At 30.3% G+C, this 27,770-nt stretch overlaps 1 protein-coding gene across 1 annotated transcript in view; it reads left to right on the top strand.

The window, feature by feature from the left end:
• Positions 1–2,222: 2,222 nt before the first annotated feature.
• LOC123670311 (nose resistant to fluoxetine protein 6) overlaps positions 2,223–27,770 on the top strand; it is a 64,424-nt gene continuing 38,876 nt past the window's right edge. The window contains exons 1-2 of the mRNA XM_045603814.1: positions 2,223–2,552; positions 16,333–16,544. Coding sequence (XP_045459770.1) covers positions 2,258–2,552; positions 16,333–16,544 — 507 coding nt within the window. The 5' untranslated portion in view covers positions 2,223–2,257. The remainder of the gene's footprint in view (positions 2,553–16,332; positions 16,545–27,770) is intronic.

The raw sequence follows: 27,770 nt of genomic DNA on the forward strand, positions 1-27,770 counted from the left end.
ATTATGTTACGACTTGAATATAAATTTTTTGCTTACACATTATAAATAATATAATACTTCATGTTACACAAAATAGTTCATAGTTCATAGTTCTGTAGTAATAATTTATTTTAATAAATTTTGTGTTAGAAATTATTATAAGTTATTTCCAATAGATTTTACCTATAGCTGCAATTAATACAAGCACCCAATAGCATTACGTTGTAATTTTCCGGTAGTGGAAATTAATTATACTATGACACAGATTAATATTTGTTTGATCAAAAAATAATAACGGCCCATTATCTAACTATTACGATTCAACCTCTGTGCTAAAAATGGGCGTTCCACAAGGATCGTTTCTAGGTCCTTTTCTTTTTAATATTTATGATATTCGGTTTTATGTTAAGGATATTTGTGATATAGTGTTATTTTCTAATGATACATGGCTTATATTTAAAGTTGATAGGAAACATGTAAATTATGACAACGTGAACTTTGTCGCGAGTTCAAGATCAGGTTAAAACAAACTACTTGGTTTTGAACGAGATGTAGAAAAGTTCGTCAACTGACCATAGTTGCTACTGCGTGTTTAATATGACATATAAACTAGAGCAGCCCGACTGGGGTAGTACCTCGACCTTACAGAAGATCACAGCTAAATAATACTGTTTTCAAGCAATATTGTGTTCCTGTTGGTGAGTAAGGTGACCAGAGCTCCTGGGGGGGATTGGGGATTCGGTTGGCAACGCGCTTGCGATACTTTTGGTGTTGCAGGCGTCTATAAGCTACGGTAATCTCTTACCATGAGTTGAGCCGTACGCTTGTTTGCCGACCTAGTGACATAAAAAAATATATATACATATTTTAGCTATTTACATGATGTTATGTCTTACGTTCTGTTACTAATACAGATATTGAGACTGTATTTCTTTTGCAATAAAAGAGCCATTTGCGCTATTTATGATCCTGGAGCTCGAGCTTCCCTGGGGGGTGTTTTTCATAAGGTATTCATTATTTAATATTGACAATTGCGTCACAATATATTTACAACCATATTATGTATATTCACAAAAATATCGATTATTTTGATAAAAATAGTAATAATCGCAGCTTAAACAAGAAAAGGAATAACAAAATTGTAACTCCAAGTTTCCGTTTGCGCAAAGTAAGCATCTCTATTCTGAGTTATGGTATTCGCATGTGTAATAAAATCCCACGAACGATTTTTCAATTGTCTGCGAATAAAAATAAAAGTTTGTATTAAAAAGAAATTATTAGCTAATTCAGTACATAAATGATAAAGATGTACGGTTTTAGTGACGATGTATTTCATGTAAGATATTAAAAATATTGTATAGAAACTCAGTTTTTTTTAAATAACTGCGAGGTTTCTTGCCGGTTCTTCATATTACATTCCGTATCGTCGGTAGCTTTACTTTTAACGATAATAATTTATTTTTTATTACAATTTTTAATTTTAAGCCTTTTTAATAAAGTTATTTTGATTTTGATTTTGCCAGTAACATCTCATCTGGGCACAGGCCTCTTTCTACATATAGGAGAAAGATTTAAGCTAAATCCATCGCCGCTGCTCAACTGCAGGTTTACCCCTTGCACACGGAGTGAGTAAATCGTAATTGTATTAGAAAAAATAAGAATATAATAAAATGAAACCAATGCGAATATGTTTAACTTACGTGATTAAGATAGCAGCCGTCTGATATACATATTAACGTTATTATTTTCAAGTATATACGTAATATTTAAATATCTCGTCCAGGTTCGGTTAGGAATCAGATATATAGCCCTGGAACGGGAAACAGGGTATCTAGGAAATACACCAACAGGAAACTGTCTAAATTACATTAACACAAATTATTTACATTTTAAAAATAGAATACAAAACATACACTAATTTTATCAATGGTCATTTCAACCAAAACAGATTTAACTTTACGTATTGTACCTTAACTAACTTATTGTACCTTATTGCAACAAGAAAAAAACTTGCTAACACTTAACAACTTGCTAAGATTAAACTAACAACTTTTAACATTATAAAAATATATATAATACATTTTACAGAAGTATAAATACAAAAATGTAAACAAACTACTAAAAATTTTACTACAATATAAATTAGGTAAAAAAAAATAATTACAAAACTCTATTGTGTTTTATCTTATAGGTGTCAGTGTCATAGGGTTATTGTTCAAGTGCGCTTGTGATGTTAATACCAAGTCGCCGGCAGCGCGGCATCATTGCTGTAGGAAACATGGCGGCGCGCACCTGCGTGCTTCTCGCCCTCGTCTGCGCGTGCGCAGCTCGCGAGTGTATCGAACTCACTATCGCCGACGATAACATATTTTCAAGTACTATTTCAAATGGGACGATTTTAAAAGTTGCCGCTCATAATGAATCCTATGAGTATTCGAGGGTTAATATACTCGATCTATGGGATAGGTTCCCGAGGATCATGGTGCCGGTTAATGGGACGAGCGAACAGTGTCGCCGGGACAGCAGACTGTTTTACGACAGCCTCGACAGGTTGGAGTTATGGGCGTTGAAAAGTAATTGTTTTTATTTATTTCCTTACAGACTAAGATTTTTTTTATCTTAATGACAGGGAGATGATAACGCTTTCTTAATGTATAATAATGATAACACAAAATATATTCTTTTACCTTAATATTTAATTACATTATAATAACGTAAATCATTTAAAATATCATATATAAAATCAAACCAAACATTCTGTAGTTTACTTCTAAAATAATATCAACAAAACCTAGTAAATAATAATATAAAAAAAAAACTAAAAAAAATTAAAAGTAAACTCACTACCAAATGAATATCTAGATAAATTAACATTTAAAAGTAATAGTGACATTTAGATCTAGTCAAAATAATCACGAGCATGTTTAAAATTCTGTAGTTGGTATCAACTACTTGCATATAAGTTTTGCGTATAAATAAAGATAATTTACTTTCAATAATAATCAGAGGAAAAACGCATTAAATCGAATACGGTCAAAAATTTGAATACCCAAGATTTTATTTAATGATTTAATGTTGTTACTGTTGCTTTGGTTTCAATTACTAACAACTAATTCAACAATGAAGTCACCTCAGAAACATTGTGTAATGAACACTAGCAGTTCAAAAATATAGTGCTAAAAAGAAAATATGGTGTTACGAAGTCCGGTACCGCCATATTTCTTTCGAGAATAAATGTTTTTTACTGTAAATTTTCTTTTATACAAACTTTACCCTAAAACCTTAGAACTGTGTACTTACTTGTACAAAAGGGATCAAAATATTAGTATGACATTGATTGCTTTTAAAATATACAATAACTATTTCTATATTATTATATACATATTCCTGAAAGAATAAGAGCCCATTTCACTTAACTCTATCTCTGATAACGTAAATTATAATTAGATAAATTATTCTGTTGTCATAGTTTACTGGTTATATTAGTCTATTAAGAGACATATTAAAATAAATCTACAAAATTAACATCATATCTATAAAAATATAAAGCTCCGAATATAAAAATCCGGCTGAGATAATTATTCATTTATTTAGATTTACTTCCTTCTTTTTAAAGCATACCTAACCTTCCTTTTTAAATATTTTAAATTTTTTAGTTGATGATGCCGGGAGAGCAAGCGATTCATTTATCATCTATAAAAATGATATATAATTTATGTAGAGTAATTGTAAAGTTTTTTCTAAAAGGGGAGGCAAACATCTTAACCTTGGCGTATTAATATACATATATGATCTTGAACAACTAGCTGTGCCCGCGACTTCGTCCGTGTGGAATTTAACAAAATAGTTATTGTTTAGTTCGCAGAGTTATAAAACATAAAAATTTCTATAATAAAAGTAACCTAAGTTACTCCTTCTTACATCAACTATCTGCCAGTGAAAGTCCCTTCAAAATCGGTTCAGCCGTTTCAGAGATTAGCCGGAACAAACAGACAGATAATTGTAAAAAAAAAAGTTATTTTGGTACATGTACCGCGTATACATCCATATGCATTTAGTAAAAACGGTTATTTCAGTATTAGAAACAGAGACTCAAATTTTATATCTTTGTCTAGATAATTACAATATTTTAACTTGAAAAAGTGCAAAAGCGGTCTTATCACTAATAGAGATCTCTTACATGTCTGTAAGAGATCACTATCACTATTAGATACCTAATTATGTGGAGAACGGCTGTGTAGAACCATCTACAGCTTAAATTTGGTTCTTGCAAAGAATATTAACAAAATCCATACTTTTCGCTAGAAATTATTTTACTTATACAGTATATGTAAAAGAAAATATTAAATTTTTATCTTGACTGATTTGATATTTTCTAAAAAGCTATTAGAAAAATAAAGCTTTTAATCTGGCATAACCTTAGTCCTGATACGTGGCATATTCTATTTCCGCAAACACCTTTCATATCTGATATATTAAAATACAAAAATCAAATTTTATTTTAATATCCATGAATATCTTACCGATGAAAAAGCATGGGATTGAATAAAGCTCGAACAGGATATGTCTGTGACCCGTTCTGTCAATGGATATAGTTACAAATATTGTGAGCAGGTGGCATGTGGTGATTTCAGCACACATAATCGGCTGTCTCGTGTTGGTCCAGATCATTTCGCTACTGTCACGTTTTTTTCGTCTCGTATATGACTTTAAATGAGTATCAAAACTTTTCCTCCTGCCTTTTTCCTCCCGGCACTAAGGACAATGCTTTGATTTGTTTATTGTAATTTATTCTAATTTTATAAAACTGAAAAGTTTGTTTGTTTGTTTAAGCGCGCTCAGTAACTACTAGTTCGATCTGAAAAATTATTTTTGTGTTACATATTACTGAGGAAGGCTACATTTTTTTTCAAATTACCGCGTGTGAAGCCGCGGGGCACAGTTAGTATTTAACCAAGCCGAGGATACGATAGGAAAGTAATGTCTACAGAGACATTAGGATTTAGTGTTCATTAATTATTGTGACTAAGTTAAGGTTGCTAGATAACAATATTTTATATTTATATTATTTAATTTTGTAATGTACCGAATGTAATTTTTTTTAATTGATTGGTATTTTTGCTACCCTACGCTTTTTAGGTGAGTTTTTTTAAATATATTATTTGACGTTCATTAAGTGTTCGTAATAACCTTATAGCGAAATAAATATTTTCAATTCATTTTCATTTCATTTCACTATCATTTCAATTCGTTTTACAACGCTGAAACTGAAAAGCAATCAAAAAATTATATACCTATAACGACTAGAAAGAAACGTGTGTATATTTGCATAACATGTTATAATAAATTAATGATTGTGATCGAAATAATAATCTCATAGTGACATCGGACATCAAACCTATCTCCATTGCAGAAACTAGTATAACGACAAAATCAAACGATTGCCGGTATAATTTATTACTATCTGTGTTTTAATTAAATAATAATTTTATTGTATGTGTACTATTTCAAAATAAATTTGCGTCATTAAAATAATTTTAATATCTTGTTCTAGATATTTGTTGTTCTGAGAATAATTAGCGAATTCAATTGAATACGGGACACGTGTTTAATATTATATACTTTTATATAATTTAGTACATAAATTACACTTTAAAGTATTTTAAAACCAATTCAATGCACGTATGTATATTTTTTTTGTTGCAAATAAATTACGGATAAATATAAATACTACTCCATGAATCATACCTTTTTTTAATGCTTAATTTATAATATAGGAGTTTGTTTATATTTAAAAAATAAAATTATACAAAAATATTTAGTGACTAATCTAGTGTTTGTCATTTTGATATATTTTGAGTCGTTGAAAAACTAGATAGAAGTTAATAATTCATTCAACTACTAAAGTATTCCATAAAAACTTGGAAATAATCTTAAAAAATCATTATAATCAAAATTATTAATCGAAGCGTCGTAAATGCTGAATAATATATCTTAATTTTGCATAACGTAACGAAGTTAGGAGGTTTAAATGTATATTAACATCAAAATAGAAGTTAACTTATATAACGAAGCTTTAGTCGAGTTTAAATTTCATGTTTCCAACTACGAGAGTTACGCACGTTTATGCGTAACTTTGTACGAGCGCTGGGACAGCGCTTTCTGCTTAAAATATAGAAATTAATCCTTTTATATAATTATTTTCACGGTTTTTAGTTTATTTTATTTATATTTTTGAAACTATAAGACGTGTAAAATCCTAGCTATTTTCACAAATTTCTGTATAATTACTAATAAAGTTCATGATTATAATGTGATATACATTATGTATTTTAGTAGAACTGGTATTGTAACAAAAAAATAATATTCATCGAAACTATAATTAATCACGTTAATCGAAAATCAACGGTTTTGTAACATCACAAGTATAAAGAAGATAATCTTTTTATAATGCTTTCAATGTTTCGCCAGTGACATAAGTCTGTCATGTTTTTGTCACATTTATGTCAAGGCTAATATTTGGCCTAAGTATAGTGTATTATAACGTAAATGAAATACTACACGCTTAGTAGCTTAGTAGTTAGCTCGAGGACAAACACTTTAACGGACAATCACAAAATTCTAGTCTCCAACACGACTATTAAATAATTCCGCAGGAATATCTTAGAACTTTTATAAAATTTAAATTAAGAACCCTGCTTTCCGATGTGTTGCGAGCACAACTATGTGTATATTCTGTTCACGGTGTTATTATTTATTTAATAATATGTATTAATATGTGTATCAGTCGAATGTTAGCTACAACATAGATATTAAATTGCCTGAGTTAAAAAACGACGATTGTGTGTTTGTTAAGTATATATATATATATATATATATATATATATATATATATATATATATATATATTTATTTATTTATTTATTTATTTATTTATTTTGTCACAAAGCTATTACGATCTAACTTATTCAATCCATCATAAACCATTTCCTTTGTAAACTAGAAAATACACTAACCCTATGGAATTATGATTCTTATCGGGTATTTATTTCAATCACATGTGTCAGATTAATGCACTAACAAAAATCCTCACCAAATAGGAATCTAACACGCAACAAAACAATTTAAGGATAATACTGTTTAATTTTAAACGTAACATGATTTTTATTACATGCAAAACATCTGAATTAATTATAAACTACAGTTCAAACAACAAGTGACAATTATCCATTTTATGATTAAGAAAATACGTTTAAACGTTTAACATCATCAATAATCCACGCGAACATAGCCGCGAGCAACGAACTATACTCGTATGTACATTTACTACACACTATAACATAACAAAAGACATTTAAAAACGATGTATTAGGATCATAATTGAGTTGAGATATGTAACATTGAAAATTAATCAATAAATAGGCTCGTTCAGATTAAATAATGAATAATGAGAACATAAAAATTGATTATGTACGAATAGACGTATATATATGTTTATATGTATATATATGTTTGAATAGACGTATTTTACACGTGTTACTGGTTAAAATTAAATTTTAATTATTATATCACATTTGCGCTATAATAAAGCTATAAAATTTGTTTGCCACATACTGCTTTTATTTTATATACACATTTTTTTATTTTATTTTAAAAACTCTCTATCGGTTCTCTATTCTGTTTAAGCATAAAATCGCCTTATTTTATCTTATTTACTAATTTATTTATTTTTAGTTAATTTAAAATTACCTAAAATTATGTCTAGAATTTTTTTATGTATTTTGAATATACAAATCTTGAAAAACATTATAATTGTATTGTTTTAGTCGTAAACATTTAAAATTTATTTATTTTTTATATTCATTATTATTCTAAAATCAGCGCCGATCCTTAAATGTAATCCTTCACAGGTTTTGTTTAAGTTATTTAATTGGAACGAAGTTCCTTACGGCAGGCTTGACATTTGTCTGGGCGAGCGAACTGAAAAAAATGTGATACTAAAACCGTAAGAAAAATATATAACGGAAGTGACGTAATATCAGTCACACGACTGTATAATATGACGTTTGTAAAACTAAAATATTACTAGTAATTTTTTTTTTAATTATTCATGTAATTTTATATTGTCTACAAAAATAAATAAAGCCATGTTTTTTTTTTATTTCACTTAATAGTTTGAATTAGTATTATTATTATATTGTTTGATTTATTTTATTTTACGATATTTGTTGTTTTCTAAAATACTAAATTTCCTAAATACTTTTATGTACTTAATTAAAAACCAATCAACAAAATTAAAAAATAAAATCAAGAACTAGAAAATATATATAAAATTCAACATTTTTTTTTTTCAAATTGTTTTGCTTCTATACTATCCGAAAGAACGTCGTTTCTACCTGGAGTCCCATGACACCACATATTTTTTTTTTTACATAAAACATTAAACTAAAAACCATAGTCATCTCAAAGTCAATAAATAAAGATAAAACGACATTTTTTAAACACGTGTTTTATTCCAAATATCACTTGTACGATTTGCTATAATTTACGTAAAAACAAGTTTGAAATAATTATAATTTGTAAAAGAGTTTTTAAATACTAAAAATATTGGATGGAAATTTGGATTTTCTAGAGTCGTAGGTTTTCTTTATCAAAGTAACTAAAAGGTTTATGCTTAAGGATGTATGCTTAAGTTTTTTTTTTTTTCAAAAGAAGTAAGATCATTGAATTGCTCTATATTAAAATTGACTATTTAAATCACAATTTAAAAAAAATCGAATAATCACACTACCACAGACACACAGTCACGCGTGCGTTTGCTAATTTACTAATATTTGCAAAGTAATAATTTTAAATTAAATAAACGACATAACATTAACTTAAAATACTCTGTTATTCTAAGGAAGCCAATGTAATTCCTGCCGTAAACGTAATAATAATAATAATAATAATCATCATTTATTGCAGTTTTTTTTCTTAAACTATTTTAGATTCAATAAACAAATTATATTAAATCATAATCCAATCAATATTAAAATTAAATAAAAATTACAAATAAAATCGAAAATAAAATAAATACCAAAGTTCAATCAAAATCACAATCAAAATTAAGATCAAGATTAAAATCGATATCAAAATTGAATCAAAATTACAATTAAAATCAAAATCCAATCAATACTAAAATTAAATTAAAATTACAATTCAATGAAAATTAAAATTCAACCAATCAAATAATGCATTTTAGATAAGAATTAACCACTATGCTTACTTATTTTGTTTTAATATAAGCATAGTATATATATATATATATATATATATATATATATATAAATAGTCAACCCACACATTAGTCCGGAAATCAAACCTACAACCTTGGAGTTGTGCACAGGGTCACTGCCACCCAATGGTGTACTCAATTTATTGTAGATAGTTTGAAGCCTACGACATATTCTCTATTACAATATTTCACTTAAAATAATTTCAAAATAGTTTCAATAGTATTATTCAATAGTATTATTTATAATAGTGTTATTAATTTTGTATATCACTGCTTATGAAATTTTTTCAAAATTGTGAAACGGAAATTTACATCGTAACAACTGTAGACTTTTAATTAAATAGTTTTTATTTTTAATATTGTTTTCTAATGTTTACGCGAATTTCGCGACGACGCGAGGTCTCCTGTGACCATGATTTCTGTAAAGTATTCGAAACTTCGGGCATCTAAAAAATTTAATGAACCGCGGTAAAATCCGAAAAACGTTGTTTCATTATAATAAATAGTTTTTTTTTTAAGAAGTCTTAAAGAAGAAGAAGAAGGTTTAAATCAATGTTAAGTCTTCACTAGTTAAAAATCATTAACAACCTACCGAGCTACTGACCTTGCAAGAGTATGTAAAACATCTATAAAAAATAATATTATATAGATGTGACAAAGTAGGATATGTCATGCTTACAGATCAGATCGTCTGACGAAGTACCTCAACCTTACAGATTATTTTTTATCTGTATAGTTTATTACAGATTGCAAAAGATGAATTCTTATTTACATAGTTTACTATTCGACATTAAATATATAACGGTGACATTAATATAATAAACGTGATTCTATATATAATCCGTTAATTTTAAGCGATATTTCATCGTGTGTTCGTGTGAGACCGTTTAACATAACTTGTTAATCAGCTTAGCGGTATTATTTGACATTTTGATATTTTACGTATAATTCCATTTATCTAATATTATTCCTATATATATATATTTAGAATCTGAATCTCGGAAACGGTTCCAACGATTTTCATGAAATTTAGTATGCAGGGGATTTCGAGGGAGATAAATAAATCTGGCCTGAAACTAATCCTATTCTTTTTTTTTTTTAATGTCGTTTTATCTTAGTTTTTAGTACAATGAAAAAATGGCTACAATATCGTTAGAGAATACAAAGGTAAATTTTGCACTTGTCAATAAAGTTGTAAAAGTGTAATAAGTGTAAGTGTTGTAGCTCAGGTGGGAAATCGGCCGGTCGCAATCGATCGAAAAGACCACGGTTCAAATCCTCAAACTCTCAGATCGATTATAAGTTCCTCTTTTTTTTTCTAATTGAACTCGTAATTTTTTATTTAAATAGCCAGTTTTTATTTTTTATTATTATGTCGGTAAAATCGAAAAATATTATTCATATTTTATCATTACTATTTTTTAATTATTTTTGTGTTTTTGATTATTTATATTTATTTTTTATATTTTTTATTATTCGGTGGTTCGGTATTTCGGTAAAAAAAAAATATTATTCTTATTTTATAAATATGTAATTCGTATTTAAACATGATTTCCAAAAAACACGATTTACTAAAAATACTGAGCTAAACCGGTCACTCAGGTACTGTTTATTTAACAGTTTAAAAATGTATATATGAAGCACTTTTTGTTATATAAACAAGCATCCATTACGTTTATTACTACGAATTACGAATCAAAAGTCTAAGAGCACGATTTTTGGTAAAGAAAAAAACTAAGGATTACCTATACAAATAAATAAAATTGTAGTATCTGTTTGCAATATTAAAATAACCGCCTTATACTAAATGCATATGGACACGGTACATATACCAAAATAACATTTTTTTGCATTTTTTGTCTGTTTGTCTGTCTGTCTGTTTGTTCCGGCTAATCTCTGAAACGGCTGGACCGATTTTGACGGGACTTTCACTTGCAGATAGCTGATGTAGCAAGGAGTTACTTAGGCTACTTTTATTATATAAATTTATTTATTTTATAACTCAGCGAACCGAACAATAACCTTTTTTGTTAAGTTCCACGCGAACGAAGTCGCGGGCACAGCTAGTTATTAAACAAATAATAACACCGTAAACGAAATATACACACAATGACAACTAAATTAAAAATAGAAACTCAATCATGCGGTGAAAACCAAACAAATTATTACCTGTTCAAAAATACTACGGTGCTCTGTATGAATTATTTTCCTAACTCACGGTAAAGCAAGTTAAACAGTAAAAGTAGTATAAACTTTAATTTTTCTCTGTTACGAATTGTTACTTATAATAAATTCAATTAACAATTGCTATATTTGCTTTCATGTTACTGAAAATATTATATTAACGCCAATTATTTTAGCATCACAAAAATGTTTAGTCACAATTATTGTATCATTAAATATTGCATTGAACTTTTCACTTAATAACTTTACTAAACTTCGCTTAATTTTAGTGATGGGTACAGCGAATTTCAAAACTGCCAAGGCTCTAGTAAAATATCTTAAAATTAGATCGATATCGAATTTGAGGGATATGCATAAAAAATATAATAAATTTAATAAAACTAAATAGTTTTATTTTCATTATGCTTTTATTTTATTTTATTTTTATTAGAGTTAAAATCATGTTTTTTTTTTACATCTATTTCTTTATTTTTTTTAACAATTAAATTAGAATTGTATCTATTAGTCTGTGCACCCATTTAAAAAAAATCTTAAATCAATATTTCACTATTTCCAAATATCTCAAATTTACAAAAATTCGCAAAATCATATATTAAAAACATTATTACATGGATTTTTACATAATTGTCTAAATTTATCTACTGGTAACACTTCTTATTTTAGCATTACTACTCGTCCATATTTCTACTTCAAAATAAATGCCTTAAAAATTAATAAAATTTGTGTAATGTAGCCAAATTGGATATTTTAAAAGTCACATCGTTAGCCGTGTCATGTTTTGTCAATTTTGTATAATTTATGCACGGTGAGAATTAAATATAAAAAATAGAGTATAAAATTTACAATCTAGCGCTAGGTCAACGACCTATTGCCGCGCCTCCAGAATATGTATCATATTAATATACTTGATGATATCGCGAGTTTAGTGCTTGGCAAGCACAAAGCGACAAGCTACAACTTTTGCAATGTAATTTATTATTTAAAGCAAAACACGTTTGTAAGTAATTGAAGATTACGTTTTATAAATGGGCAAAAAAAATCGGAGTGAATAATTTGATAAAATATCTTAAGAATGCTGAATGTACTCGAAGTTCATAATCACCCACAACATAAGTAATATGATGTATCATAAGTATCTGCTTCTTCAGAATTTTGAGTAAAAAAATACATAATCTTTAAACATTCCATGCTTAATACAAAAAGGACATGTATGAAGTTCATATATTTACTATCCTTTATTGAAATAACAAACAAAAAAGACAAGAGTTTTTGAAGTTATACTTCTTGCGGCGTTAGGAAAAAACTATATGTAATTTTATAAGATGCGTGCGCACACCTTTACAATAAAAAAACCGACACCCTAAAGTTAGCTAGTCAACGAAGTGAAGTTATCTAGCCAATGAAGTATAACTTATTATGTGCGTAACACGCACACAAACACAGACACACACACACACACACTCACGCACACAAACACACACTATACACACTTTTTTTACAGCTTTCGTCATTGCATTGGTAGATTTGTCGCAGTTTGATTATTTGTATGATGTTGTGTGTTAAAGATTTGTTGTAGGTGGCAGAGCTTCGAAGAATTTTATTTAAATTTAATGTAAAACTTTTGTATCTATTGTGTTCATATTATTGTTAATGGACTTTAAGATGCACGAAATAATGTTCGCGAGGAGGTAGATAATATATTCTATAGATTTTTTTTAGTGAATCCATGTGATACTCATTTGAATATGTAATTTTATGACCGTTATCCCGTATCTCTATGTATAAAATGAAATTGATATTTCTCTTAGTCAAACTGTTCTAAAGAAGAACTTTATCGATTATTAAATATATATTTTTTTCAATGAAGTCAAATACTATTAACCTCATCTTCACCAATTCAACTCCAGCATTATAACCATTTTCTTGTCATCAATTCAATAATAACTATTATTTTAAACAGAATATTTAAACTATATCAGTTGTGATGGTATTAACCGAAAGATTATTAATCCTGTTATTTGATGACTTAAGGGAAAGTAATATTACTGAAGTAATTGTTTTGGTATAAAAGTAAACCCCATAAAAATCCTATCTTACATAATATAATGTTACTATTTGTAACTATAATTTAAATCGGCACTAATACAAATCACCTTTACCGATATGATGATTTTTACTTTCGGTTTAAGTGAAGCGTGGCGCCGTCTATAGTGAGTTCTTTACAGAGACCCGTAACTATTCAAAGTTTCATATTACAATGAAAATCTTTGACAGGAGACGACACCATGCTATTTTTAATATGTACGATTTTATTTTTGTGTTACCCACACATTAGGAATCACCTCGCCTTTACCGATGATTGTTTTTGATACTAGTAATATCCTTAAGTACAGAAATTAACTAAGAACTAACTAATTTTACCTAAATTTAGTCTAAGTTAGACTCCCAAATAAAGGAACTCAGCCGTATAATATTTTTTGCTACCAGTTCCATTCGTAAGTTACAAATTACCCTATTTACTCTTCAATCCAAAGACGCTTTGTAATTTGAAAGAGCGCTTTGAATGACAATCAAATATCAAATCCACTCCCTTCGTAAAATTCGTTCATTTTTTTTTTATACTGTGCCCTTCTCTGTCCAAGCAGATTGTCTATACAAATCTTTATCCGTCAACACAGGGCGTGCAACAAACAATCTTTGGACACATTTGTAAGTCAATTAAAGGCCACAATTTGAATTTAAATTAATAAATGAAACGCTTCCAAAAGGCCGTCTTATCGCTAAACACGTTTAGTTATTATCGAATCGTATAATTGACATTAAGAATGCACCGCTTGTCACCATTTCACCCAGTATTTGACACACGTCTCAATGCTATCGTGCGACATTCAAAAAGTACGCGTACCAATACGCCATGATGACCTCAACCTTTACACGAATAAGTTCTTTTTGGAGTTCCACATTCACATGTAAGTGAAGGTACTTTCTTCACTGGGATCAACGCCGTAGCAGTTACCCGTATTATTCATAGATGATTGACAATCGGCCCAGTAGACCACTGTAACCGGTTTCGAGGAGTTTTTTTTTCAGATTTCTACATTAATAGATATCTAGATATTATATATGATAGGCTGTGTGGTTACGGGAGTAAAGAATATAGCGACCCCTTCTCTTCCTGCGGGTGTCGTAAGAGGCAACTAAGGGATAACACAGTTCCACTACCACCTTGGAACTTAAAAAGCCGACCGATGGTGGGATAACCATCTAACTGCTGGCTTTGAAATACACAAGCCGAAGACGGGCAGCAGCGTCTTCGGTGCAACAAAGCCAGCCCTGAGGTCACCAACCCACCTGCCAAGCGTGGTGACTATGGGCAATGATGGACACATGAATTCACGTCATTTTTGGCGCGATCTTGTAGAGGCCTATGTCAAGCAGTGGACTGCGACAGGCTGATGTGTGTGTATGTGTATGTTAATAGATTTTTCGAGATCTATATTAACATATATCAATAATACTACTCTCACGGAGGTAGGGCACAGCAGGAATTTCCTGCTCAAAATATGGAGCAGCCCGACTGGGGTAGTACCTCGACCTTACAGAAGATCACAGCAAAATAAAACTGTTTTCAAGCAGTATTGTGTTCCTGTTGGTGAGTAAGGTGACCAGAGCTCCTGGGGAGATTGGGGATTGGGTCGGTAACGCGCTTGCGATGCTTCTGGTATTGCAGGCGTCTATAAGCTACGGTAATCGCTTACCATCAGGTGAGCCGTACGCTTGTTTACCGACCTAGTGACATTAAAAAAAAAAAAAAAAAGTATTGTGTTCCTGAGGAGAATGTGGTAGCTAGAGCTTCTGGGGATAGTAAGTGCTTAGGATCGGCAACGCGTTTACAACGCTCCTAGTGTTGGAGGCGTTCATAAATTACAGTATCCGCGTTCCATCAGGCAAACCGTACATTTGATTTTCACCTTTATAGTAAAAAAATATATATTCAAGGTAAAAAAAATCGTAAATTATTGTAGCAAATATAGATAGCAGTGAATTCCTGGGGGTACAGCAAAGTATATCTAACAGTCATTTAAAATAAATACTCTACACGAAAAAGTACCTTTCGTTCCCCTAATAATTAATAGCCTATGATGCTTATATTTATTGAATAATTACGTCTTAATCAATTTTTTTAAAGAAATTTTATAATAATCCTCAAATATATATAAACATATCTCAGTACAGAATATCGAAGACCCGTTTTCTTTTGTCAACCCTTTGGGGATTAAATTTTAAATTTGCAAAAAAGGTAATCAAATAACGTGGAGAGTATATTTGACCTAATTTAAGGGCTATAATATTTATAAACCAGTAAAAGGTTATTGTATGAAAATATTTCTTTATATTTTTTCTACAAATTTTAAAATTAATTTGCATTAATAATACTCCTAAAAATTTCGTTTTGGTTGTTTATGTTTAGTAATGCTAATAATTACTAAAATTAAAAAAATGATTTAAATTAAAAAAAATCAATAAGGCGAAAAAACTAAAGCATGAAAACAATAAAAATATTATTATGAACCTTAGGTAAATAACAAACTATAGACGTAAAATGTAAGCCTAAAAGCTATTAATTTTTTTTTTTTGTAAATATTACTACAGCAACTTTGGTTTGTAAATTTAATATTTTTTGACATAAGATGGGTGATATTTCATTACATTTCTTCTACTTCTGAATCATATATCAAAGTTTGTCTCATGTTATTCAGAAACAAGATCGACTCCTAATCTCTTAAGAGCGCTTTTGTCAAGTCTCGTAACAAGACAACAAAGCAAGTTTGGATTATAATGGACAAACTTTGTCTCAGCTTCGATAATAACATTGCCAATATTTGTTCCAGTGTTCGACGCGACAGCAAAACCACCATCCGGTATACTGAGTGGCAATGGCAACCAATATGGCGACTTTGACGAATGTTTGGGCATAGACGGTGCGGTACGTGGTAAATACTGTCTGGCGTACTTGCAAGTGGACATCGGAGGTGAAAAAGGCTATGATGAATTGGACACACTAATACATAGCGGGCATTATCTTAAAAGTAATGTCACAGATGTAAGTATAAATATTATTTATATGTCTATTTTAAAAATACAGTCCTTCTGTTGAGTCATAATATATAATAATAAAATAAAACTGAAATATTTTTAGGTTTCGTGACTGTAAGCGCGTTTATTACACACTCACACATACACACACTTTTTGCAAATATGTCAAACTTTAAATTTAGCTTAGCGTAAACTATATTACAATGATTTCATATTACACATGCAGTTATACTAGTCTATAAATTCCGTTAATTTTTTAAACATTTTTTAACTAGTATTTATTTAATACTAAATTAGCGTCAACAAATATTAATTTAACTATTAAAAATATAAACGAAAAATATGCTGCTCCTTCTCAATTAGGAATCTAAATTTCTGTCGAGTCAACTCAGTAAGTTAAGCCTAATTAATATTTAGCACATATTTAGTGCTAGTAGCTTTTTAAAACTAAAGTTAGGAAGTTATATGTTTAGATTAATTAATTACCTGAGTGTTTTCATTAGCTCTAGACTATTAAAAGTAATAACTAATCATCTTTACTGTCCTTGCAGTAAAGTCTTATCCTTTTGTTCTTAGTGATACATAAAGGGGACAATTTGTATCTATTTTTCTGTTTTATGCTACGCTGTTATTCTTGTTATTGTTTGTGTACCGTTCTCCAAATAAATAAATAAATAATTCAGCAGTAAATATAATCAAGAACTCTTCATAAACACAGACAGTGACAGCCACAGTGCGCTAATCCTTAATAACACACTAAATAATCATGCATTAAAAGCTACTAAGATAAGTTCTTATTTTACGTTCATTTCTATTAACATATTACATATTTTTTTTACAATTACATCTTTTTACAGAAGTTTATATTTTGAGTAAAAAATCTCAAACCCAATTTTTGTACGTGGTTAAGTTATTGGATTCATTATTGCATAATAAATAATAATGAAATGTATATTCCGCAAAAGACAAACTCAATATACACAATTTTTTCACCAGTTAACTACGTACATGACATAAATTTTCTAGGTATTTAAATACTATAATTGAGCAAATTCAAATTTATTTAAAAAGACAAAAATAAGATGTAATTAGTACTATTAACTTTTTTTGTACTATTAACTCCACTTGTCTCTCAGATGTTTATATTCGCATCCTTTTAAATTAGGTTAAAACAAGCCCTAAGAGTCTGGTGTACTTCTTACATCTGTGGAAACAGAACTCATAGCTTATAGAGTAGACTTAGCTTTTTAAACCAATTCTTATAGAATATATAACCTCTATAGACTATAAATAAACATAATTTAATGACATACGTCAATGACTTATTTTTCAAATGACTTATTTGTTTTTTTACACCCATTTTAGCCTTACAAATATGCATTTTTTAGAAAACTTAACTAAACTTGTAAAATAAATGAACAACGCTAACGCTTTTATGTAACTAATCACAAGTACATAAATGCATCAAACTCATGTTTTATTGCAATCACAGTGCACTACAATTTTCATCTTAATTGAACTTAGACAATGAGCTTATTGTTACGAAGTGTGTCACAAGTGTGTCACAAGTGTGTTATTATATTTCTGTGCTGAATCTTTATGATAATACGATTAATAAGAGTAGACGTAAATTTTAAATAAATATGTAATTAATTATTTATATAACGTTCAAGACTATTTCGTATGTACGTACCATTTACCTTTTTAATATTATTTATATAATAATTGTGTTTGCTCGCAAACGAAAAAAAAAAACGACTTCAATTACATCGACAAGTAATACAACGTAGCTCGACGAAAAAATAGTCAAGCAACTACGCGTTATCAAAGATTACTCAAAAAGTAGTTATCAGATCTCGATAAAATTTATATGTGACCACATGATAAACATCAGCTTTCGATTAAATTAAAAATTATCAAAATCGGTACACCCAGTAAAAAGTTATTACATATCCTAGTAAAAGTTATCAGATCCTGGTTTCCTTATCACGGTACTAAACTAGGGATATCCCCTTTCCAACAAAAAAAGAATTATCAAAATCAGTACATCCAGTAGAAAGTTATGCGGTATAATACAACGTAGGTCGACGAAAAAAGCGTCAATTAAAAACGCATTATTAGATATAACTCAAAAAGTAGTTGTTAGGTCTCAAATAAATTTAAATGGGACCAATTGGCACACACCACCTTTCGATTAAAACAAAATTTGTCGAAATCGGTCTACCCGGTCAAAAGTTCTGATGTAACATACATTAAAAAAAAAATACAGTCGAATTGAGAACCTCCTCCTTTTTTGGAAATCGGTTAAAAATATAATAAGAATAACCAACCACACATTGTAGACACACATGTAATTAGCTTTTTATATTACATTTACGACTATTTTTTTATCCATTATGTATTTGTTTATTGTCAATTAGTAGTAAATATTGACATAAATATGATACTAAGTATGGAAAATTTTCAACCATTCGCATGCTTTTTACGCAAATTCTCTGCAAAAAAATTGCTAGATATAGTGTTTGCAAACGAAAACAAAACTGACTTTAATTACATCGACAAGTACTGCGACGTAGATAGCCAGTAAAAAGGCAATTAAATACTCATTATTACGGGTAATTCAAAAAGTACTCGTTATATCTCGATCAAATTTAAATTGGACAACCGTTGGTAATCAAAACCAGTATTCCCTTTAAAAAAGAATGATCAAAATCGGCACTCCCAGTAAAAATTTATGAGATACACACATAAAAAAATAGAGTCGAATTGAGAACCAGCTCATTTTATTCAAGTTGTCTAAAAAGATCATTGTGTCAGCAATACGGCCACCTGTAACGACTGTTAAAAAAAGATTACTATAAAATATCATCTTTTTTCACTAAAAAAAACTTAATTACGTTACCTTCTTAACATCAGGTGGCCGAATGCTTGTTTACCGGCCTAATTGTCTCAAACATATACAATATATTATACAAAATTAATAAATATAATATACAAATTGTATAATATACTAAAACGGTGGATATATGGTTCATTTCAAGTCTAATTTATATTAAAACTTCAACACCGGCTAATTGACAATGCTCATCCTAATGGAGAGTGAATAAGTTGAGGAAGTGGAAATTATGCACAGAAGTTGAACGTAATTATAATAACGCGGATAGTTAATTATTTTGTGAAGCCACTCTCTAAAGTTAATTCGTACCTTTTGTTTTATTTTATTCTTCTTGAACCAACTTCTATGCTTCTCTATAAATACATATATAGCATATATTTACATAAAAAAGGAAGCAATAACATGAAAACAATATTGCTGAATCATTATTATCGTTTAATATTATTTATTTTTTATAAATTACGATAATTTCAATAATCCCAAAGGAATCCCAAAAATCCCAAATCAGGATCAAGAGGAAAAATTTTAAAAGCATTAAAAAAGAATTATATGCAGTGTGGCCAGTGGCGTATTTAAAGATTCAGCGCCCCGAGCTAATAACGTTTGCCACCCAGTACATTATGTGAAAACGGCAAAAACAGCGTATGTATTATGGATTTTTTAGGCCTCCTATTCCATATAATTTAAATATAAGTCGATTGTTTTTTTACATCCCAACAAGCCGAGCATACGTATAGTACGGTAATATCTCGACTTGCGCTGGCCCTCGCCGAATGCCACCCGATCCTTTTGACCCTAGGATAAATACGTCTATGAGTGTAGCTACCAAACTTTATTTGTTTTATATCGGTTTCGCTTATATGAAGTTGGTTATACGTTGCAACAACCTTTTAACAGATCTCTAACATCTCATTAATGAAAATTTATCAAACCATTAAGTAGACTCAACATATTAAAAGTACAAATATGTATATATTTGTACACCAATGGGTAAAAATAGATACTTGTATTTGAATATTTTGACTCGCATTTGAATGATAAATTTATATATTGTAAAACATAATTTATTCTATCTGTGAGAACCGAATTTAATTTGCAATCTATTTTAACATTAAAAAACTAGAATTTATTGATAAAAATCATGGAATAATAATAAGACCAAAGTCGTATTTTTAAAGGTTAACTTGAAATATGTTTAAAATGAAGATGATACGCCAGACAGATTTTATTTAGATTTTTAACCGACTTCCAAAAAAGGAGGAGGTTCTCAATTCGACTGTATTTTTTTTTATGTATGTTACATCAGAACTTTTGACCAGGTAGAGCGGTTTCGAAAAATTTTGTTTTAATCGAAAGGTGGTGTGTGCCGATTGGTCCCATTTAAATTTATTTGAGATCTAACAACTACTTTTCGAATTATATCTAATAATGCGTTTTTACTTGACGCTTTTTTCGTCGACCTACGTTGTATTATACCACATAACTTTCTACTGGGTGTACCGATTTTGATAATTCTTTTTTTGTTGGAAAGGAGATATCCCTAGTTTGGTACCATGATAAGAAAACCAGGATCTGATGACGGAATCCCAGAGAAATCGAGGGAATCTCTTGAAAATCCGCAATAACTTTTTACTGGGTGTATCGATTTTCATAATTTTTACTTTAATCGAAAGCTGATATTTATCATGTGGTCACATATAAATTTTATCGAGATCTGATTACTACTTTTTGATTAATCTTTGATAACGCGTATTTACTTGACATTATTTTCGTCACCTTACGTTGTATTATAACCTCATAACTTTTTACTGGGTGCACCGATTTTGACGTTTTTTATATAAATTAAAAGCTACTATTCGTCACGCGGTCCGTGGTGGTGGTAATTTAATTGAGATTTGATTAGTAATTTGTGAGTTATATCTAATATTGCGTATTTACTTGACGGTTTTTTCGTCACCCTACGTTGTATTATACGTTATATCTTTTTACTGGGTACACTGATTTTGATCTTTTTTGTATAATTCAAAAGCTAATACTTGTCATGTCGTCCGTTTTAAATATAATTGAGATATAATGAGCAATTTTTGAGTAATCTTTGATGACACGTATTTACATGACGATGTTAAGACGACTGTGGTCATGTTCAATACTTTGCCACAATGCCATCTATCAAAATTTAATGAAATTACTTCGTTCACTATCGATCAAATTACAATATTCCACTAGAGTAGAGAGTAGCAATTTATTCGTTATAAATATATTTGAGCTTTTAATTTTTGAGTTATCGCTAATACTGGGTATTTACTTGGCTATTTTACGTCGACCAACGTTATATTAACCTCATTACTATTTTACTGGGTGGACCGATATCGATGATTCTTTTTTTAATCGATAGGTGGTGCTTGTCTTGTGGTCCCATTTAAATATAATTGAGATTTGACTCGAACTTTTTGAGCTATATCTGATATGGGGTATTTACTTGACTGTTTTTGGAGTTTTCTCCTTAAGAATCGATTTTCATTTAAGGCCCCGGAATGAAAAAATTGAACAGTAAAATCTACTGAACGAATGACCTTGTTAGAGATGGCGTTCAGACGTTTTCTAATAACGCAATTAGGTTCCGATAGATGGCGTTATTGGATTCATTTATTTACAATTTGATATAGTAATAATATATTTCTTAGACTAGTAAGCCTTTTTGTGCCTATTTAGACAGTTGATCTGAAGGGGTAAACTCCAGTCGTGCATCGGAGCTGTGTAAAAACATGAACAGTACATATTTTTAATAAAAAAGACATAAACCGTAATTCAATATAAATCCGCTTCAACTAAAAAACCCGCCGTAATAAGCGATGTCAGCGCTTCGCGCGAATCGACGACGGGCCTTTTATGAAATTTCTGCCTACAATCGCTAACAAAATGTTAGAAATAACAGTAGAACATTATATAATTGTACAATTTTATAATGTCGCGTTATATGGAATACGAACAAAGTATTACTATTTTTTCGTCGATCTACGTTGTATTACTCTTCGATGTAATTGAAGTCGGTTTTTTTTTCGTTTGCGAGCAAACACAATTATTATATCAGGTTTAAAAAAATATTAACAATTAAGCACATAGAGTTATCATATGGTAGAGCCTTAAGATTTTCATTTTTAAGAATTCATGTAATCTTGATTGATGGGCTTATATGGGCTGAGTTTGTTAATTTTAGGTTCAGGATACTCTGGTCAATATTTTAAAATAAAACTTACATTACCAATTCTTTCTACTAGTAATGACAATAAAAATATTTCTACGACATACAATAGGAACAAAAATACACCTACGTTACATACGAAAGAAATAAAACACACACACACACACACACACACACACACACACACACACACACACACACACAGGCCTTAGGCCCCACAAGTACGCGTCAAAAATAGCGTGAACTCATGTGAGTGCATCGTCGATGCGACAAAGCCAGCCCTGCGGTCACAAACCCGCCTGCCCAGTGTGGTGTCTATGGGTAAAACACAACTGCATAATTATATATGCAGTAATGTTTTGTGTTGCATAAAAAATATATATATATATATATATATATATATTTAATAATTTAAAACACAAAATTCGTCAAAACCTAACAAAATGGTAGTATGATTTCATCATTAAACATAATTATTTTAAAATGAAGTCTCAAACTGTTTGTGCAAAACAATAAATTGATTACTATCGACAAATTGTATAATGTATCGGCTTAATTGCTTTTGAAATTCAATTATTTTAATATAGTTATTCGTAATTAAATATATACCAATTACCTATCTAATAGTTATCAAAAACCATGTCAAGTACTTTAACTAAATTTAATAAATAAATAAATATAAATAAATAAATATCTTATAACATACACACACGGTCGTCTGTTCCTATGATAAGCAACTTAATGTTGGTGTTACAGGTACGACTGGTATAGCTAAATATTTTTTTAAATATACATAGAAATAATACATATATAAATACAAACTCAGACTCAGGCGGGAATCGAACCCGCAACCCGCGGAACAGAAAGCAGGGCCACTATAAACTGCGCCAACGGGCTTATAATTTATAAAAATATTTTTACAACGAAAACACAACAAATCCTCTACCTTTGAGCAAACAATACGATTCTCTGTAACACGCTTAGCAACTCATACCATACAAATTTGGATGATACATACACATATTAAACAAGACATTCAAATGTGCAAAGTACACCAATAGCTTATTTATGTCCAACTGTAATAATCGCTCTGTCATAATTATTATGGTATGTCGTCATATATCACACAAATTTGGTCTACTGACGTATCTAATAACGATTTGATGTCCGCACTTGGTTGATTTTGAGCTGATACAATATAATATATTCAAATTATTTGACTTTAATACAAAACTATACAAAATATGTTAAGTAAATAAAAGCCACGCAGCCTTATCTACTTTAAGCGTCGGCCTTAAGACGTGCAAAAAAAATATTTTTGAGGTAGATGTGCAAAATTATAAAACAATGAAAAATCAATTTACAATTTTATACACGATTTTGTTTTTGCTTATTATCTTTACAATCAATTGTGCGACGTTCATATTTACACTGGATAAGTTTTATTTAAGGGAAAGCGAATAAGTAGATTAAAAATTAACGCATTTTTTTATTTTTAATTGAAACTTTTGCTTAGATATTTACTTTTCATTATATCCAAAAATAATATAAATTCTTTTTTTACTAACCGACTTCAAAAAAGGAGTGATTTTGATAATTCTTTTTTATTGAAAAGGACATATCCCTGGTGTGGTACCATGATAAGAAAACCAGAATCTGATGATGGGATCCCAAAGAAATCGAGGGAAACTCGAAAATCCGCATAACTTTTTACTGGGTGTACCGATTTTGATCATTTTTAATTTAATCAATAGCCGATATTAATAATGTGGTCACTTTTGGAGTATTCTTTGATAATGCGTATTTACTTGACAAATTTTTTGTCTACCTACGTTGTATTACTTGTCGATATAATTGAAGTCGGTTTTTTTCGTCTGCCTGCAAATACAATTATATCTTTAACATGCAGACACGGACGTCTATTCCTAAGTTTAGCAACTTAATGCTTGTGTTACAGGTAACAGCCGACTGATATAGTTATATATTTTTAGATAAACATTCATAGAAATAATACATCCGTTGATAATTAATGTAAATTCTACACCCACACTCGGGGTGGATATCGAAACCATAACCCTCGGAGCATAAAACAGGGTATTTGGGCAGTATTTTATTAAAAAGGAAAAGATAGTTATGATTCGGTTGACGCTAATAATTATTTATATAGAAGTATTCATTCATTACAGCCTATACAGTCCACTGCTGGACATAGGCCTCCACAAGTTGACGCCAAAAATAACGTGAGCTCATGTGTTTTACCCATAGTCACCACGCTGGGCAGGCGGGTTGGTGACCGCAGTACTGGCTTTGTCGCACCGAAGACGCTGCTGCCCGTCTTCGGCCTGTGTATGTCAAAGCCAGCAGTTGGATGGTTATCCCGCCATCGGTCGGCTTCTTAAGTTCTGGTTGTGGAACCTTGTTATCCATTAGTCGCCTCTTACGACACCCACGGGAAGAGAGGGGGTGGCGAAATTCTTTAGTGCCGTAGCCACACAGCACGCACAGCATATAGAAGTAATTATTATAAAAATAATTTTTATAAAACAATAACGTATAAAATATACGAAACAATCAGAAATGTCTAAATGTCATCAAAAATGATTTATGTGAAGACACAACTACGTCAAAATTTGATTAGAAGTCATAACATTATAAGGTTAAATTCTGACACAAATGTCATTACGTTCATGATTACGAGATGTTTGAAACAAGTAATTTGGCTTAAAATTATAATGAAAAGCCGCACAGTTTCTTCGCAAATGTTAGATTGGCTAAGATTGATGTACAAACATTTTGTCGAGATGAAACCACATCTCACACATGTTATTCCTTTATCCTTAATTAGCCATTTTACGGGGCCTATTTATTCCATACAGTACGGTTCAATTTATATATACATTGTATTTAAAAATAGCAGTAACAAATACGGTCAGTTCAACATCAGGATGGGAGCGAAAAACACAACTGGAAGTTGTTGGGATCAATCCATATTTATAATGTCAATCCATAATTATAATCCATATATATATTTGAATTTGTACAAAAGTATATTTACAAGTCCAAAATCAATTGAAATATCGCGTGATTTCGTTGTCTTCAATTGTTAAAACAATCAATTGAAAATAATTATAAGTAACGTTTGCAGATTATTATTTATTTTTTCTTTTATTTTACCAACAAACGAGCAACTGGCTTATCTTTAATTGTCGAGGTCAATTTCGCATACAAACATCTCCACTACAAGAAAAAGCGTTGCTGGCTTAAAGGTATTTAAAAAAGTAGAAACCATGACACATATTTATGGACATCTGATCAATACATTACTAGTAATTACGTTTAGTTATTAGTAGTGCTTTCTATTCCGCGGGTTGCGGGTTCGATTCCCGCCTGAGTCTGTTTGTAATATTTATATTTATATATTTATTATTTCTATGTAACAGTCGGCTGGTACCTGTAACACAAGCATTAAGTTGCTTATCATAGGAACAGACGACCCTGTGTGTATGTTATAAGATATTTATTTAGCTATTTATTTATTATTTATGTAGGCATTTGCATACGCGCATTCAGCCTGTATCATCCCTCTGTTGGGCATAGGCCTCTTTCTCCATGTATGAGAAAGATTGTGTCTTAATCCACCACGCTACTCCACTGCAGGTTGCCTGTTATGTTCCCTACTATAAGTAACGACCGCTATCAGGTATTTATGACAACTGGGACCGACGGCTTAACGTGCTCTCCTAGGTACGCTGAGGAAACCTACTAGGAAAGACATCCAAACCGATATATTTTTACAAATACAAATATTTATCCCGAGCGGGAAACCGGACGGTCTTGATTGATGATTGATTTATGAGAAAATTTGATTTAGGAAATATAATGTTAATGAATTTGATTTTTAAGGTTATAAGAGATTCTCTTAAGATTCAAAAGTACCAAAAAACCCTGTCAAAATGCATAACACATGCCCATGACATCATACATCACTATTTAACACGTGATGAGTTCTGATTTAGTCGCTAGCAATTAAATTAAAAGTAAAAACGTATAATGATATACATAATGTACATTTTCATTATATTTAAGTAGACAACCGAATAACTTAATTGATTATTTGACATTTTAAATATTTATGCTTTGAATAAATTGACGAAAATATTTCCTGGTCATAATGTCTTAACATATATATATATATATATATATATATATATATATATATATTATGTATGTTCGAGGATAATTTCGTCGTTTACAAACCGATTTTGATAACTCCTTTTTTGTTGGAAAGGAGGTATCCCAAGTGTGGTACCATGATGAGGAAACCAGGATCTGATGATGGAATCCCAGAGAAATCGAGGGAAACCCTCAATAATTGTAGTGACGACTAGTGCGTTTGTTATTTTTTTCGTCTTTTTTCGTTTGCGAGCAAACACAATTATTTGTAGTTGAGAATGATATAAAAACGCTATGAGGGACAGATTGGGGAAAGTCGAAAAATATACATCGCAAATAATTATTAACAAAAATAATTAGTTACAAGTTGAAAAATTCGAATAATAATTTTCGATTATATCGACAATTAATTAGACGACCGCTCTGGTGTAATGGTGCGTGTGCTGTATCGGCGGTCCTAGACACTGTTGGTCGCGGGTTCGATTCCCGCTCGGAGTAAATATTTGTGTTTATACAAATATTTGCCCCACCGTACCTCGGAGAGCACGTTAAGCTGTCGGTCCCAGTTGTGATCATGTACACCTGATAGCGATCGCTTCTCATAGTAGGGATATATCCGCCAACCCGTATTGGAGCAGTGTGATGGATTAAGCTCTGATCCTTCTACGACATAGGAAAAAAGCCAATGCCCAGCTGTGGAAAAGCCAATGCCCAGCTGTGGGATATCACAGGCTAAATGCGTAACAATTAATTTATTTCTTATGGAACTTTATAAATATGTTATATTAAAGCTATCTTATAACCGTGTCAAAAATTTAAAGCATTGAATCTGTGGTATTAATGGTGAATTGATGAGGAATGCCGGAAATCAAATTCTTCGACCTGATAGACTGAGAAATTGTATCTAAGGACTAAATAAATAAAATAGCGAAATAAGTTAAACGACCTCAGACGTCCGGTCA

Source organism: Melitaea cinxia, chromosome 4 (genome assembly GCF_905220565.1).
Source record: "Melitaea cinxia chromosome 4, ilMelCinx1.1, whole genome shotgun sequence".
In the NCBI taxonomy this organism is placed as follows: domain Eukaryota; kingdom Metazoa; phylum Arthropoda; class Insecta; order Lepidoptera; family Nymphalidae; genus Melitaea; species Melitaea cinxia.